This window comes from Capronia coronata (genome assembly GCF_000585585.1).
Source record: "Capronia coronata CBS 617.96 chromosome Unknown acBCG-supercont1.2, whole genome shotgun sequence".
Lineage (NCBI taxonomy): Eukaryota > Fungi > Ascomycota > Eurotiomycetes > Chaetothyriales > Herpotrichiellaceae > Capronia > Capronia coronata.
The window spans coordinates 1,987,255-2,004,698 of record NW_006912894.1 but is presented as its reverse complement, the minus strand read 5'-3'; the positions used below and the strand labels follow the sequence as shown (position 1 = coordinate 2,004,698).

Here is a 17,444-nt window from a genome sequence, read left to right as displayed (position 1 = left end):
ACCCAGGAACTCGTTGGCAAAGGAGAGCTGCTTCTCTTCATATTTGAGAATGGGTATGAATGCGAGCCGAGAACTCCCCATATCAGTCCCAAGTCTCGAATACCATCAGCAGCAGCAGCAAAAAAATCTCGACAGTGCTCGTAGTCTGGTTCAACGGCAGATACGACGACTCAACTCTTCCTGTCCGATATCAATCAATCGCAATCCAAAACATACAGAGACGGCCAGTCAAGATGTCGCAAGCCCCTCAAACTGCCACGAAACCTGCAAGCCAGCCAAGCGCGAGTGACACCCAGAAGACAAAGACTTGGGACAGAGAGCCAATCTCTTACTGTCAATGGTGCGGTGGAGGTCATACCGCTGCCACCATCCGTCTCCATGAGCCCAAGTGTCCTCGTCGGGGACAATAGAGTCTTACATCAGCCGAGTGGACCATGAGGTGTGCGTTTGATATTAGAAGACTCCAGCAGGTCATATGCCAAAATTTTCAGACAACATCGACTGCTTCTGGTCGGACGGATGCAGTCTTCGGGTCACGAACGACGACTCTGGAAGGGCGATAGGAAAGAATGATTCGAGGACGGCAAAGATGACACGACAACGGGGTCGACGACTCGTGGTTGATTGTTTGGACGTCTCTAGAGGCAATGTCTATACAGTATCATCAACTGCAGTCTACCACCGAGCGAGCATTGGTCTGGCGATGGCCAACCACATCAGGACGGCGGTACTGAGAAACTGGCTGAATTGGCTGCGGAGCTTCAAGAGCCCTCAGTGATCGATAGCTTGCATGGAACCGAGCCATATCAAACATACCTAGTACACAGTCATTAAAGTTCCATCTCCGTGATACTGATTAAAACTGCGGATAAGTTGTACCGTAGCAACAAGGACCATACTACTGTTCCTGCTCCTTGACCCAAAAAGGGGTTCAGCCTTGGGCAAGCGAGGCTGAACAATGTCTTGGCAATTTTGCAGGCTTTGCAAACAAATATCCCGACTTCAATTTTTGTTCTCGATCGATTGAGTATGTTACATACACATGGTGTAGGTATAGAGCCACTCTCGGTTCAGCAGTATACAGCGCTGCGTCTATTGTACCATGTCCGTTCAGTAGCAGACTGTTTCGCGACACAAAATGCCTGCAGCTTCAGCCAGACCTGCCGGCCATGGCCTCCCCCTGCTTCCAGAGTGGTCATCGGAAGACGAATACGTCAAGTCCCTCTTAACCTTTGCGACCAGTTCAGACTTGTTCCGAAATCTTTGTGGAGGAGTGCACATTCTGGACTTTCTCACACGGGAGCCTGACTTGTACACCACTGTCCTCCCGAAAGAATGGCGGGACTGGTTCGATCTGGTATCTGTGGACGATGTGCTTGATCTACTTCTCCGGCGAGACTTGACGCGCCTCGAGAATCCATATACCACCGTAGGAGAAGGCTCCCCAACAACCAACCCTCCCGACAGCCTTTTGGAATATGTCCGGAGTGTGCGCAGACATTGTCTACGGAGGAACTTCACTCCCGTTTCGGACAACGTGCCTGAAATGCCCACACATGTCTCCGTGGGGATGAAAGTCAAGAAGGCCCATGAAGTAACCAATCTTGCCGCCTATGTTGATAGACTCTCAACGGAAGTGTCAGAGCGGTTTCATGAGCCTATCTCAGTGGTGGACTTTGGATCTGGACAGAATTACCTCGGCCGAACACTGGCTTCACCGCCGTATAACAAACACGTCATTGCTATCGAAAGGAGACATCACAATATCGCCGGCGCCAGGAACATGGATATCCATGCCAAGCTGGCGAAGAAGGAGAAGATCATGCGTAACAAGAAGGAATGGAAGCGACAACTGGCTCTAGGGAATGGCATTCCCACTCCACCACCAGAGGAAACAGAAGCCGAACCAGCCTCTGTTCCGGTTCCAGTTCCGGATGCTGTGCTGGCAGATTCCGACTTTTCCTCCGAGGAAGGATTCAACCACAACAGAGGCTCGATGACCTACATCGAGCATGACATCCAGGACGGTCGCCTTGAAGACATTCTATATCCGGGAGACGTAGACGACGAAGGCGAGCAAGAAGAATGCCAAAGCTGTGTTGGCATCACCTCCTCCAAGGACACGACAATACCCAAGCCTGACCAAGCAATCGACTCCAGAAGAGCCAAATCAATGGTCGTGTCCCTCCATTCGTGCGGGAACCTGTCCCACCACGGCATCCGGTCTTTAGTCCTCAACCCGTCGGTCTGCGCAGTCGCCATAATCGGTTGCTGCTACAATCTCCTCACCGAACGTCTCGGGCCTGCCACGTACAAGCTCCCGCAACTACGGCCGAACCACCCCCGTCTGGAAGCGACTGGTTCCGCATACGACCCGCATGGCTTCCCCATGTCCAAGGCGCTCGAAGAGTTCGAGCATGAATGTGGCAGAGGGATGAAGCTGAACATCACGGCCCGTATGATGGCCGTGCAGGCACCCTACAACTGGGGCCCGGACGACAGCGAGGCCTTCTTCCGACGACACTTCTACCGTGCACTATTGCAGCGTATGCTTCTAGATCTGGGCGTTGTCAAGCAGTGTCCGGACCCGGGTAGGCTGGCTGGTGGGAGTATTACTGGCAAGGACACCAGTGGAACGCCATTGATAGTGGGCTCGCTCCGGAAATCCTGTTTCACCAGCTTCAAGGCCTATTGCCATGGTGCCCTGGCTAAACTGGGAAACGACCCTGTTGAGGGCCCCGTGATTACAGAAGTCGCGAAAGGTCTCACAGACGATATGATTGACGACTATGAAGCGCGATGGGGCTATGCGAAGAAGAATCTAGCGATCATCTGGAGCTTGATGGCGTTTAGTGCTGCTGTTGTCGAGAGCATCATTGTCACTGACCGCTGGCTTTATCTGCGAGAGCAGGCTTGCGTCGAGGACTGTTGGGTCGATATCGTGTTTGATTATAAACACAGTCCGAGGAATTTCATCGTCGTTGGGATCAAGAAGCAGGAATGAGACTTGAATGGCTAATCGTCGCCACGACCTCAGCCTTACGACGAAGATCGTTATGGAAGGAAGGTCGAGGAGTGTTAAGCATGATGCTGATTGTCAACAATTGACAGATGGATTCAAAGGCATATGCATCGCGTGAGTTGCACAGCACCGACCTCGTCTGTCTGCGAGGACGCTGCCACTTTGCGATCATCCTTTACTCGGAGAAAAGCCCTAGAAAGCCTATATTAGCAATCTGGACAATGCTGTCCCCCGGAAATTACTGCAACGAACAACTCGGATCCAAAACCTTCGTCTACCCGGTGAGATACAAGCAGGTTATCCGCTTGCCGTCGTTGAACATTGACTACCACAAGTTGAGTCCACCCTCTTGGAATCGCAACATTGAGTCACTGGTTAGCCAACAAAAGGACATGGCCAATCCACCAGCGCCTCGTCTCCTATTTGTCTGCCCAGGGCGCTTCGAGCAGCTATTATGACGCTCTGCGGTGATCTATCTGGGCAGCGCATTCACAAGCTACAATGTCGAGCAGTTCCTCTCTTCACCAGCTGGCCTTCAGAGTCTTGAGGTACAAACCTCCATGCGACTCCATTCATTCTGCCTGATCCAATTCGACCCGACGGACCTAACCAGGACTAGGTGTTGACGACCCTATGCCACGGACAGCCATGTCTATGTGTCCACAATGATCGACCCAGAAGCATGATGAAGGGAGGCCAATGTTCTATGATGAAGCACAAGACGATCTCTGCAACCCACCAATACCACCAACTCCATGTCCCACTCCGGCAGCGACAGCAAGAACAATACATGCCCCATCCAACACCGAACACTCTGGATGTCGTTGCCGTTGCCGTGGCCACATTCAACCCACCATCCAGGCCACTGCCAACTCATTCTCATCTACCTCCAAGAACAACAATATTCTGATCCACCCAAGACCAACCCTCGAAATATGACAGGCTGAAATTGCTCACTCCCTACAGCTTAACCTCGCTCAGCACACCCAACCATTTCGTGCTTGCGCTTCTGCTTCTGCTTCCCCTGACTGGTCCAAGTCCAACAGCTCTCTGAGTCTTAGCTAGCATGACCTTGATCATATCTTTATGGCCTGGCCGGGTCTCAGCTAATTACCCCGGCCTATACATACAACACTGAATATCTGTCTCTCGTCGACGTCGGTCACACACTTTACACCTGGTCGGTCGTTGAAAGATGCTACCTTCTTATCCGGCCACGGCCATCACTTGGTCATACAGAGGGACACGTTGAGCCACACCGAGTCAGTCAGGCAGGTCGCAATGGTCTAGGTACACTGGTTGCTGTCTCAGTCTCGTTGGCTGGAGTATCAGTACATGATACAATCCCAGGGCAGGGAGGAGACGAGCAAGGAGGCTGTCTCGGAGCTAACAGAGCCGCAAACCACAAACGTGGGAGATATCATTCCTCATAAAGGACGTCGAGGTGTCCAGAAAATTGTACCGACAAGAGTGAAGTGAATTACGATCACAAACTCCAGTTCATCCCGCACGTCTGCTGTTATTTAATTATACAGCTAGCTTCTTCCGCCCTTCCTTGAGGTTGCTATCTACAGTATCCACATACTAGTTAGATAGATTGGGTGTATCATTGAACTTGTAGATAATATACCGTAAGGTAGGCAGGCAAGTCCTCGACCCTCTTCTATCTGCTCGGTTAGGTATGTTTGTCTGGCAACTCACTCCCTTACAAACTGTCCGCGTCGTGGCGATTCCATGTATGTATGCATAGTTCCGTTCCACTCTTCAAGACCTGTTACTAGAACATGGCTCGATCCAACTCTATACTTCCGCACCCTATCTATCAGCATGGTGCCATACGTGAAGCCTCAAGTAAGGATTGGGTGTCAGGCTCAGCGAGCTGTGCGAAAGCAGTAGCTCCAGCCCAATCCAGCCTCTACAGCTTATTGTCGGCACCATTATTCGTCGCCAGCGGCGTAACACCCTCGAGGAACCCGCCCCGGACAACCGCAGTGATCAACTGATTCGCAATAGCCGTGGGCGGAGGCAGCCTCAAACCGCCCTCCTTGTAGCCCTCGGGTGCCTCCTCCCCCAGCCCACTCGTGCCATACTTCAACGCGTCCTGGACCTCTTCAAGGGTGAACCATTTGGCGACCTCCAATTCGGGATCGTATTCCAGACGAATGACCTCATCTTCGGGACTGGCGACCTGGGCGATGGCGCCGATCATCAGATTCGCAGGATACGGCCATGGCTGCGTCGAGTGGATGAGCACGCGGGATAAGACGACGCCGCTCTCCTCCCAGACTTCGCGGCGCACCGCGTCCTCGACGCTCTCCGCGGGCTCGATGAACCCGGCGAGGGTCGAATACCAGTTTGGCGGCCAGCGCTTTTGGCGGCCCAGCAACAACCGCTTGCTGTCGTGGCTGAGCACGGCGACGATGATGGTGGGATCGGTTCGGGGGAAAGTGAGGTTGGAGATGGTCGTTCGCGTCGAACACGGTTCGCGCTCTGACGGCGTCTCGGCCTTGTCAGTGGGCGGGCAGACGCGTTTGGCGCCGGCGTGCGTCGACAGCGTTTTGTGGCCGCACGTCCCGCAGAATGTGTTGCGGGAGTTCCAGTCTAGGTAGTGTCGGCCTTGGGCGTATTCGGCGGCTATCCGATACAACAGAAAGAAGGTCAGTAACACAGTAACACACAAGAAACCACAAAGGTCACAAGTCACAAGTCACAACCCACAAGCCAACACTCTTTCCTCGTCTTCTATGGGTACCTCTCCGTTTGAAGTGTCAGGGCGGAAACTCACCAACGTCAGGAGGAAAGCTCATGGCTCTCATGCCCTCGGCGAATTTCAGTCCTGCACCCAAAAACTTGTCGGCCAATTCGTTGGCTTCTTTTTCAAATGTCTTCTTCGGCGTCATGTCCAGTGCGAAGTGCGGCGCGCCCAGGAAATTCTTGTATGCAAACCCGTCTTTGATCTTCTCGTCGATTCCCAAGAACACCAGTGTCGGAATGTCTATCGATGAGTCGAACTCGGCGATCTGCTCCTTTTCCGTCTTCTCGAAGGGGTTCCGCGGCAAGAGCGTTTTAATCTCGTCGTATGTCGCATAATAAATCTCCGTTGGCGACTTGATCACCGGCGAAAGTGTTTTGAAGAGAATGAATTTCGTCGACGGGTGTGCGAATGCTCCGGCGAGGAAGGTAGAGTCATCTCGGAGGAACGACAGTCTGTTCAATGGCGAGCCTATTTGAGTTGTTCCAGTTAGACCTTGCTCCATGAAGAGTGTTTGACCCTGCGGTCTGCATCATGATGCTTACCTCCGAAATAATTCGTCACCTCTCGGCCGAATTTGCGGGCGAGCGCAGAGTCGCGATCGAGATGTGCAGGTTGCGGCAGGTCAGGGTGTGCTGAAGGCGCCATTGTGTTGGTGGTTTTGTTTGTGTTTGGCGGTGCCGGGGCAAAGATCGAAGAATGGATGACGCCCGATGGGATCTTGGAATGGACAAATCTATTCGTGGATAGTCGCAGCAGGCAGGTACGCTGAAGAACGACGGGGAAGTGTTGACTACTGGCGGACCTGAACATGCAAAAGGAGAGACACACAGTTGAGAGGAGGAGGAGAAGGCAGAAGACTATGGTCAATGAAAATGGTGGTAGATCGAAGACGTATATGAATGGATTACTGATGATCTAATTGCATGCGCCGAGGTGTTTACTCCCATCGAATTCCCGCTCTGGTTGGAGTTATGTTGGTGCTGCGAGGCTGAACTTGAGTCCAGAGACATTCCACCCAGATATTCGCTTTCCAGAGACAAGAGTCTGAAGACAACAGCGAAGGAGTGTTGCTGTTGCTGTTGCTGTTGCTGCTGCTTACAAACTGCTTGCCTTGGGCTTCGGCATTGAAGTCGCTATAATGTTCTTTCGACGCCGGAGACGGAGGGGAACGCAGATGCCGCCCCGCACACGTGATTTACCTATGGTCACGTGAGCCGCTCTCGGTCCGCCAGTGACTGCGCCGTCCCGCGTATGGCGGCGGCTCCGGTCTCAGCGGAAAGCTTGGCTTCAAACGGACGGGGTGCCTACCTACTACTGGCACGACAAGCTTGTACTCGGTTCCTTTGCTGGTACATTGGGAGTGGCCACGCGAGAACGGTCCCACGATTTGAGGATCTATGCATATGGTTGAGGGCCTCGTCGGACAAAGTTTTCTCCAGTCACCAGCCGGCCATGTGAATTATCCATATGTTAGATGCCACCCACTCTCCCCGTAGACTCAGTACTAGGTAGAGAGCTATGACTTGATGGCTTAAAGCAAACATTCAGGAGTAGCTACTCGTTGCAACCTTATACTTGAAGGCAGATGTGCAGACCGATGGGCGTTACACGGCACCGGACCGGGTACTGACAGACAGTCGAGGATGGGTATGAGACCACATATATCCCTTCCAGGACTTGTCCGGGATAGGACATGGCAAAAGCTGACTGCTGGACTGGTCAGATGGTGGCTTTCCTATGCCAGTCCGGTGTGGCTCCGCAGTTGAATGCTTGCAGACCAACATGCCGCTGACTGATGCTTGAGTAGCGCTGACACGGTGCGGGACCATTTCACGAGCGGCCGCACCCCACCAGCGCGTATGCTACAGAGGCAGCAGTCGAGAGCTTCAGATCCAGCCGTCAAGTCGTTGTAATGACTGCTAATGAAAGAGCTGCCTGCCAAAGAGTTCTTTTGTGCCAGCTATAAGCACGACAGGTGGGCTTGCGATGAGGCCAAATACCGTCGCATGGGAGCCTTTATGGGCATATGGGTTGTTCACAAGTCATTCCCGACTTCATGCTCAACTCCAGAGGCTGATGTCTCGACGAGGAAGCCTGCTCCAAAATGAACCCACCACCGCTGAGGTTGACGGTCGCTCGTAGGCCATGTGTTGATGCATGGCCAATAACCGGGGTTGAAAAACAGGGGCACTGCAGAGATTGGTTCCGCGAGAACGCAAAATCAAAGTTACCAGATGCCCAAAAAGACCCTGCTCCCACGTACTGTGGGACTGCAGGAGAGCGGAGCCGCCGTTGAGGGACTCCGTCGTTGATTGTTGAAGTAACAGACACGCATTTCCAGATCATGGTGATCGAAAACGAGTGTTCCCCCTACCGCGTCACTTCCGATTCAGCAGACTCAAAAACTCCTCCCGGGTTTTGGCACTGCTCCTCATCGCCCCCAGCATGCAACTGGTCGTCGTGCTACTGGCCGTCTTCTGCACCCCTCTCATGACCATGCAGAGATGACTGCTTTCCATGACAACCGCAACCCCTTGGGGCTTGAGCACCTCCGCAATGGCCAATGCCACTTGCTTGGTCAATCTCTCCTGGACCTGCAATCTTCGAGAGAACATTTCCGCAAGCCTGGCCAGTTTGCTCAGACCCAGAACCCGTCGATTGGGGATGTAGCCGATGTGCATCTTGCCAATGAAGGGGACCATGTGGTGTTCACAAAGACTAAAGACTTCAATGTCCTTGACAATGACCAATTCATCGTGGTCTTCATGGAAGACTGCGCCATTAACGAGGTCCCGCACATTCTCCTCGTAGCCTTTCGTGAAATACATCAGGGCCTTGGCGTAGCGTTCTGGTGTCTCACGTAGTCCCTCTCGGTCGGGATCTTCGCCAATGCATTCGAAAATGGTCTTGACTGCTCCCGCAAGCTTGTCCAACCGTGCCTGCGCCTCTTCCGGAGTCTGTTCGCGTCGTTCTCGCGTGCCGATGCAGGGCCAACTCAGCCCATCAAAGTCAATGGGCGGATTGAGTGTATAAGGACTGGCGGGACGGGAGATGCTGGCCGGAGGAGTCATGGGTGCTTCGTCCCTCTCATCACGTGCCGGTTCCCGCAGACGGACGGGTCGTCTTGCTTCGACGTTGGACAGGCCCTCTGTGAGACCCTCCCAAGACGTATGCTGGAATGTATTTGGGGACGCCTCACTGTCCCCGAAATCTATCGCCTTCCTTGTTTCGTAAGTGCTCTTGATCGAGGAGGCCAGGCTTTCTCGTTCTTGCGCTCTTGTCTTGGTCGGAGGACTGTGCAGAGGGGAACTTCCGTTCAGTAAATGTGGCGGTATGGCAGAGCGAGGCTTGGGTTTGAGAGGAGGAGAGATCTTCTGGTCGGCGGAAGGGACTTTCGGGGGATTTTGGCTCATGATGGGCGGCTGGTTGCAAAGATATGATTACAGCGACATGGTGTCTGGTGGTCGGTCCACGGCGTTTCAGTCAATTCCAGCTCAGAGTGCCAATTGTGGTCGTGCTTGGGAAATAGTATATCACGGGTGTAGATTCTTTTTTTAAGCGATCTCGTCAATGCAAGGCTTGGAGAAGTCCAGACCCTTAGTACTAGTAGCACAGTCCTGCATGCAAAATGACGAATCGAAGAATCGAAAATCAAGACCCAATTTTTCGGGGTGGGATTCGGCTAACCTTCCAATCGGCGACACAGTGGTTTACGTGAGAGACTAGGTACGTACAGTACTACTACTCTTTATACGAAAGCACACGCAAAGACTGGAGGGAGAGGGAGAGGGAGAAGAGCTATCATTCAACATTAATGCTTGATTTCTCTCGCTGTCGTCGAGTACTCAATCATTGCTAAGACATCAAAAATCAACTTCAGCCACGGCCCATCCTTCGCTGTCATCAAGCATTTGAGACAAATGTTGGCACCATGAATCACTGCCCCAGATGCATAATGCCGCATATGCATTCCTCGATTTGCACGTACAGGAAACCATTCTAGGGCTACGCGGAGACGCGCTCGGCTCAGGACATGCTCATACGCGCACTGCCTTCGCCTTCCGAGTCCTCCTGATCCTCAGGTCTAGACTCTTCGGCAGGCGGTTGCACCGGAAGACTGGCCAGAGGAGCATCAGTATCGGAAGGAGGGGGCATGTCTCGACGGACAACAGATGCATCGTCCAGCTTGGCTTTCTTCTCACCCTCGCCCGGGTCAGGAAGTCCCGCTTCTCGTGCTTTTCGCTTCTCCCTCTCCCGCATGTACTCTTCTTTCTTCCTCTCCTTTTCACGCCGGTCATTCTCCTTCCGGTGCGCCTTGCTCTCGAATTCGTGCCAATCGCCTTCAACCTCTGCCAGCTCCACTGCCTGGAGCGGCTGTGGCTCTTCTTTGGTGAAATAGTCATGACTCAAGACCTGCTCCGCGGTCGGCCGCTGTCTGGGATCGTACTTGAACATCCACTGGACCAGTTCGAGACCAGCAGGACTAAAGATGTCTTTAAACATGGCTTCGAACACGCGTTTGCGTCTGTCAACAGGTTGCATGAGCTCAAACCAGGGTAAATCAACAATCGAAGGCCATTCTGCTCGTGTCGGTGTGCCGAGAACATTGTAGACCTTTTCGATCTGGCTGAGCTCACCCCCTTCGCCAGGGAAGACCGCTTTCTTGGTGAACATTTCCACAAAGACGCAGGCCGCCGACCAAATATCAACCTCCGGACCATACTGAGTTTCGCCCAGGAGTAACTCAGGGGGGCGGTACCAGATGGTAATGACCCGATTCGTGTAATCCAACTGTCGCGACTTGGTGTAGAAGCGGGCCAGGCCAAAATCGGCATACTTCAGTTGACCGGTGTTGGAGATCAAAATGTTGGCTGCTTTGATGTCTCGATGGAGAACGCCACGTCGATGAAGGTAATCCAGTCCGTCAAACATTTGTTTGGCCAAGTCCTTTTTGTGTGCGGGTGTGAGCTTGAACGTCGGATGGTTGATGAGTCCTGTCAGGTCATGCGATAGATACTCAAAGACCATAAAGCATTCATTCTTCTCCACCATAACTTCCTGCAATGCCACCACATGCTTGTGTCGGAGATGTTGCAACAGCCTGATTTCACGGACAGCAGTGATGGGAAACCCATCTCTTTCCCCTTCCATCCGGATCTTCTTAAGCGCAACTTTGTCTTTTGTGTATATGTGTATTGCCTTGAAGACTTTTCCATATGTGCCCGCACCAACAACTGATTCATTGCCGGGTTTTCGGAAATAGATGGATTCGGAGTCGGCGAATTCGGGGGGTAATGTGGGCCAAGATTTGATTTCCTTTTTGAACTTCTTTGAAGGAGGAGAACGTGATCGTTCCGCCCTCCGCCCGCTTGTGTTCTGTTGCCGTTCGCTAGCAAATCTTCGGTCATGGTGTGAAGGTGGCTTGTTGGGGTGTCGATTTGCAGCCCTGTCGTCTCGTCGCTCAAACTGCCTGTTCTTCATGTGTGAAGGTGCTCGAATCTCGGGGGGTTGAAAGGGTCCCTTGGGGCGTGCAGAAAGATCTGGAGCAGGTCTCGCCGGTGCTTGAGGAGGGACTTTGGATTTGAAAGCAAAACTGAATTTTGAAGAAGCCCCTCCTGCTCGCTCGTTCTCCTGTGGATTCTGAATCCCGCTAGGCCTGCTATCTCTTTCATCTTCCATTTGCAGCTCCTTTGATAGTCGGACCGGATTCTCTTCCTCGGCTGGGGCTTCGCGACCGTCCTGTGATGCGGCGTATGAATGGGTCGGAGAAGCCTGCGAGGCATTGCTGTGGCCGCTGGAATAGTTCTGGCCCTGTGGACCTTTGGGTATGGACCCTGTGGCAGTCCATTGCAGGTTGTTGAAATGACCACCTCTACCTCGGCCACGGGGGCCATTGAATCTTTGATCCGGGTGCCCCCGCTGGGAGTAATGTCCGCCACGGTGCGAGCCGTGCCCTCCACGGTACGGTGGTTGCTGAAACCCCTGTTGACTGGCTCCGTAATATTGCTGCTGACTTTGATAATAGGGGTTGGGATTGTTCATGCCCGCAGGGCCGGGATAGCTGTTTTGCCGATAAGGTGGCGAGGAGTTCTGCATCGGACTATGATAATGTGTTAGACATGAGAGATTGAAGCAGATGAGAGCAACTTACCCATGTTGACCCTGAGCTCCACCCCAGCCACCTCTTTGATTGTGATATGGTGAGTTTGCTTGTGGTGAGCCATGATAGGAGCTGTTGGGAGTGGATGAGTAAGGAGGCGAGCCCCCGAATTGTTGCTGCCTGGGATCAATGAATGGTCTCTGCTGCCCTCTATGCATGCCATAGTTCGCACGCATTGGATAATGGCCATCCATGGAGCGATCGTCGATATCGTCTGCCACAGGCGGCGTTTTCGAGCCGGAATGGCTGTTCTGGGCAGAAGCCTCACCCTTGCCGGGTGCGGGTCGTTTCGGCGGTGGGAAAGACTTTGTCGACGAGTTTCCGGGGCCGGTCGATGGATGCTTATGATGGTTAGGGCGTGGAGAAGATGGCCTTGGAGATGTCAAGGGTGACAGGGAGCGTCTATCGTGTCTGCCGACAAGGACGTTGGTCTCAGGATTTGCTTTCCGAGACCTGGATTCAGGGCGAGATTTACGAACAGGGGATCCTCTGTGTGGTGAGCGAGATCTAGGACTGCGTGAGCGCCTGTCGTGGAAAATGGGATAGTCCCGCCCGCGGCCTGATCGCAAGGCCTCTGAGCCGAATCTCTCACTCCCTGGGGGCGATGGGCTCCGAGTACGTCTTCTTTTGGGGAACCTGGCGGGTGAAAAGTTTCGAGGTCGGGCAGCTCGATCTCCAGATGGTCGCTCGGGCGGTGGTAGTGGATGTCTCGGTTTAGGGGAGCGAGGCGGCGAAAGGGACGGCTGTCTATCATGCAATTTCCTGTGATCTCGTGACGATTGCCACTTCTTGTGCGATCGACGTTGACTCCGTGGCGTTGGGTCTCTTTCGCCGTAGGACTCGGGCTGTTCTCGTCGGAGCGTAGAAGGTGGTGAATGAGGCCGTGGTCTTCCTCTATCTCGGTCTCTTTCCCGAGAACGATGGGAATGTCTCTCACGCGGATCGTCTTCAGCTCGCCAACGACTCTTCATTGATGGACTCTGACGAGACCTCGCCATGTAATCCGGGGAGGCATTTGCGACAGAGTGAGAGGGAGTGGGTGGATGGAGGGCGACAGGAGAGCGTGGATGGTGGTGAGGGTGTTGGACGATTCCTGCGCAGTCTGGCAGTCCGTCAGTCAGTCGCAGTGAGCGAGTTGCAGGTCTCAAGTTGCATGGGTCGTGAGGCGCCTTGGCGCGCTGCCGTGATTTGCGCCTCTGAGACCGCAGCCGAAATTCGAGCCGTTTGGACAGCTGAGACTCACCTGTTCTGGCCTGCCCTTCCACCTCTCTGCCTGCCTGTGTCTTCCTACTCTTCTGCTTGCTTCTTCTTTTGCCCATCGCTGCAGCTGGAGATTCATCCAACTTTTGACTGATGGCAGAAGTTTACCGCTGCATCTACACGTTTGGTGGCCGTTGTGAGACCTCGCCTGTGAGGTTGGTCTCAGTAAGTTGTGATGCCGCTTTGCTGGCGGCAAAAGGCAACGGTCAAAAGGACGACATCATGCCATGCTGCACTGGCCAAGCAGCAACAGACGCTGGCAGGCTGGTCTATCTACGCGTGGGCAAAAGCCTTGGTCACTCAGTCCACGCAGTCACTGTTGGGCCTGATAGCCATATCCCGCGACCTTCTTATGGTCATCCATTGTCACCGCAGATGATTCTGGGGCCCAACTGCTTCACTGCACCCTTATCCATACTGTCTGCTTCTGTGAATCAGATCTTGCCACAATAGGATGCAAGATCTGTCCACCCAGCAACAAAGATATCCGTCTGAACTGTAGTCAGCATAGAATAAAAGTCACCCCATTTAGTGCAGCGACACAACATGGAGGCATCCTCAGGTGTTAGACATGTTTGACACTCGGTGAGCATGATCAGTCGGATGTTGACAGCGCTCAAATCGAAGCCTTGCCTCGACTGACCCAGGTGGACCAAGTTAAATGCGGAGGGTTCCAGCGCGTAGTGCCGTCATGCATGGAAGGGGACTTTCCCATGTAACAATGCACCCTGGAGTCCACTGCCACCATGTTAGTAGCTCCAAATGAGCTCTCTGGGCAAACCCGCCTGTTTGGCGGAGGTTGCAGGGAGTGTGCCCATATGAAACTACAAAACCCAGGCAGTGGCAGAAACTGTTTCCGTGTTGCCGTAGATGGTTCTCCGACTTCCAAATGACGACGGGTCTCCGAGAGATTCGATGCTGTTGGGGAGTTCTTGTAGGCCGGGGTTATCCTGCTGACCGCCTAACTCGGCGCCCATAACCGACGGCACCGCATCCAGTTTCTCGCTCTCATAGCTGCAACAACTGCCTGATTCATCGTCAAATATAAGACTGGAGCAAGGCGAGGATGTGGAAGATAAAGCAAAGAGTCACTGAACAAGATATCCGTCTGTCATGGCTGGCGGTTTCGATCGGGACAACGAGGTGAGGTCGTATCAAGAAACTTGGAATCGCCCGTAGAAGGCCAAGAACGCCCATCTTGGCATGGCTAGGGACAAGCATAGAGACCGGAGGCGCAATTCCATATCATGATCGGGCTACACGTGGAGGGCTACTGTCGGTAGCAGAAGCACCAAATACATGAAAATGCAGAGTTCCTCATAAACAATATCGTTGGTGGCCGTAATTATGCTCGTTATCAAATGTGCTTGCCCGTATGCCACATGTACCGGCAAAGACGGACGAAAGCAACGGCACGGCACTATCTGAAGAACAACTTCAGGGACTGTGGGTATATATGGAGGAGTCGTCATCGAGAGTCTCTTAGCAAGCCTTCTGAGCGCTCTGTGCGCGAACATGGTTTCAATTTGCCCTCTGGCCGTAGTGTTCGTCGGCGTGGCAGCGGAGATGCTCGCGGCCTCCAGTCAATGAGACCCGCCCGTGGATTGTATCCTTTGCTGGAAGCTCCGAAGCATGGTGACCGAAAGCAATGTTGGCGGTTCGATCTCTGGCTCTCTTCATTGTCGTGGGCGCCAGGTCTGCTTTCTGCTGTCAATTTGGAGCATAGATCGTGAACGTCTCGCCTTGTTGGAGAATTTTTGCATGCTGAATGTCACTCTTAGCCATCGATACTCATCTTCTCCCCCACCCCCCTCTCTCCCATCAGTTCGCACCCCATCCTCACCACGCCAACCATACCGCCTGTTTGCACAGCCTCGCTACCACCTCCAGCGAGCCTATACTCGATCTCCGCTAAACCTTGCAGCCATGTGACCCTGGTCGCCGTGCTGACGGCAAGAGTCTGCAACTCATCTGCCAATGCCGTCAGTATGTCTGCCAGTGCCAAGCCACGACTACTCTTCAATGCATTGATCGTGTTAAGACAACTAGTCATGTCTGGTGTGCTCAGCATCGTGGTCATGATCAGTCGAACGTCTTCCGGATGAGGTGCGGCGATACAGGTGTAGATGGTGCCATTGGTTATTAGTTCGTGGTTGATGTCTGCCTCCTTGACGGGTGGTTGGCCTTTCATAGGAAGTGGTCTGGATCCTGCATGACAAGCCTGCAGGACGTTCAAAGCCCGCCGCATATCGCCCTTGGAGAGCTCAACCAGCGAGTCGACGGCTTCCGGCGCGATGTTGACATGTTCTTGTGCGATAACATGGTCCACCAAACGGCGGATATCTTCTTTCTTGAGTGGCGAGAAACGGAATCTGGTACACCGGGATAGCAGCGCAGGTGATAGCTTGTGCGTGTAATTGGCAATAATGCAGAATCTGGTGTTTGCTGTGTATTTCTCCATTATTCTTCTCAGCGCCATCTGAGCCGCCGAAGTCATGGCATCTGCCTCGTCCAGAATGATCAGCTTGAACGCACCCAGACCAAACTTGGCCGAGGAGGACCCCTGTTGCGTCGAAGAGCTGAATATCTGTTTCGTAGATGCAAATGTCTTGATCTGTTCCCGCACCACATCAATTCCTCGGTCATCAGAGGCGTTCAGTTCCAACACCATCTGCCGCATGTTCTTGGGCCCGTATATCTGCCTCGCCAGCGCCAGGATAGTTGAAGTTTTTCCCGTACCAGGTGGGCCGTAGAGTAGGAGGTGGGGGAGTCTGTTCTGTTCGACGAATCTATTGATTGTTGCTATGATGTCTTTGTGGCCGGAGACATCATCGAGGGTGTTCGGGCGGTATTTCTCAACCCTGGGACCACGAGTATCAATACCAACGCTTCAGCCAGAAAGCAAATTGAGAATGTGCTTACCATGGTAAATTATCCTCTGCTTCGACTGGGAGATCGGCCACTATTCGTTTCTGTTTTCCTGCAGTGTTGTCTGAACTGAACAGTATGGTCTTGTCCTTGGACGCTGGAGCGTCCAGCTCCATATCATCCTCAAAGTCGGACATGGTGAAAGGTCATCAGATGGGCTTGTTGGTGTGTTGGAACTGTGATCTGTGATGGGACAATGGCTGCGCCTTTGCGAAAGTGCTGTGTGCTTTGTCCACTGCAGTGCAGCAGTATCAAGCCTCTTCCGCGACGCGCTTGCAGACGCGTTAAGTGATCTCATGCTGATCATAATTCGCGCTGCTTTAAAGCTGCCTGGACTTGAACGGTACCGCAGAGGGCCACGTACGCCAAGCCCAATGCGGGCTGTGAATTGGATTGGCTCCACCAACGGCTCTTGAAGTCGAGAAGCAAGGCGCATCCCAAGGTCTCACGCTCGATTGACCACTGAACAATGAGACATTGACCAACCTCACAACACTCCCTGAAATCACCTCTCTCTAAGTCAGGCCGGGATCGCCCATCGTTCAAGATGCCGGTCAGTCGGGACAACCGCCCCTTAGAAGAGGTTCAACTGGCTGACACCTCGCGCAGGCATACCACTCCATCTTCCTGGGTGACCAGGGCGTACAGTTAATAGGTACTCGAAGAACTCATGCATACACGCCCCAATACAGATGCTGACCTGGCAAGGCAACTTCCCTCTGCTGCCCCTACGAACGAAAACCCGTGGCCCTGCATACACACTTCCCCAGCTCCCATCAGGCATGGACCCTCTCGACGTGGACCCGGACTCCGAATCGTACGACTGCCTAGACGAAGTGTTGCAACTATTCCGTGCGAATACATTCTTCCGAAACTTCGAGATCAAAGGGCCTGCCGACCGCCTGTTGATATACGGAATCTTATTCGTGTCTGACTGCCTGACCAAAGTGAAACCGCACATGGACTCGAAGAGCGCGGAGAAGGCCCTCATCAACGGCGCCCTTGAGCAGTTCAGCATTCCCGGCGAGCCGGGCTTCCCGCTTAACCAAGCATTCGAGGCGCCGAGAGACAGGAATGAAGCAGAAGCACTGAGAAGTTATCTTTCACAGGTGCGGCAGGAGCTGGCTATGCGGTTGCATGGGAGATTGTATCAAGGAGGGGTTGGGCCGAGTAAATGGTGGTTGAGCTTCTCAAAGAGAAAATTCATGGGAAAGAGCTTATAAATGTCATGGGTAACCACAAAATTAGAATCCAGGGTGAGGAGTTGTTTCGTACGAAACAGAGGAAGCTTGCATGACCATTGAACCAAATCTCATTCA

At 53.2% G+C, this 17,444-nt stretch overlaps 6 protein-coding genes across 6 annotated transcripts; 2 read left to right on the top strand and 4 right to left on the bottom strand.

Moving 5' to 3' along the window:
• Positions 1-1,138: 1,138 nt before the first annotated feature.
• On the top strand, positions 1,139-3,004 carry A1O1_02389 (uncharacterized protein; the record flags this gene model as incomplete). Its single annotated transcript, XM_007723300.1, has 1 exon — positions 1,139-3,004. The coding sequence occupies one exon, from the start codon at positions 1,139-1,141 to the stop codon at positions 3,002-3,004; it is 1,866 nt and encodes a 621-aa protein (XP_007721490.1).
• Positions 3,005-4,937: 1,933 nt separating this feature from the next.
• A1O1_02388 (uncharacterized protein) lies at positions 4,938-6,422 on the bottom strand (the record flags this gene model as incomplete). Its single annotated transcript, XM_007723299.1, has 3 exons — positions 4,938-5,656; positions 5,808-6,245; positions 6,320-6,422. The coding sequence occupies 3 exons, from the start codon at positions 6,420-6,422 to the stop codon at positions 4,938-4,940; spliced, it is 1,260 nt and encodes a 419-aa protein (XP_007721489.1).
• A 1,733-nt stretch (positions 6,423-8,155) lies between these two features.
• On the bottom strand, positions 8,156-9,190 carry A1O1_02387 (GTP cyclohydrolase I; the record flags this gene model as incomplete). Its single annotated transcript, XM_007723298.1, has 1 exon — positions 8,156-9,190. One exon carries the CDS (start codon positions 9,188-9,190, stop codon positions 8,156-8,158), a length of 1,035 nt encoding a protein of 344 aa, XP_007721488.1.
• A 613-nt stretch (positions 9,191-9,803) lies between these two features.
• Positions 9,804-12,935, bottom strand: A1O1_02386 (CMGC/CDK/CRK7 protein kinase; the record flags this gene model as incomplete). The annotated part of the gene is made up of 2 exons (XM_007723297.1): positions 9,804-11,877; positions 11,929-12,935. The coding sequence occupies 2 exons, from the start codon at positions 12,933-12,935 to the stop codon at positions 9,804-9,806; spliced, it is 3,081 nt and encodes a 1,026-aa protein (XP_007721487.1).
• A 2,039-nt stretch (positions 12,936-14,974) lies between these two features.
• Positions 14,975-16,262, bottom strand: A1O1_02385 (replication factor C subunit 3/5; the record flags this gene model as incomplete). The annotated part of the gene is made up of 2 exons (XM_007723296.1): positions 14,975-16,058; positions 16,120-16,262. 2 exons carry the CDS (start codon positions 16,260-16,262, stop codon positions 14,975-14,977), a joined length of 1,227 nt encoding a protein of 408 aa, XP_007721486.1.
• Positions 16,263-16,907: 645 nt separating this feature from the next.
• On the top strand, positions 16,908-17,348 carry A1O1_02384 (actin like protein 2/3 complex, subunit 3; the record flags this gene model as incomplete). Its single annotated transcript, XM_007723295.1, has 1 exon — positions 16,908-17,348. One exon carries the CDS (start codon positions 16,908-16,910, stop codon positions 17,346-17,348), a length of 441 nt encoding a protein of 146 aa, XP_007721485.1.
• Positions 17,349-17,444: the final 96 nt, after the last annotated feature.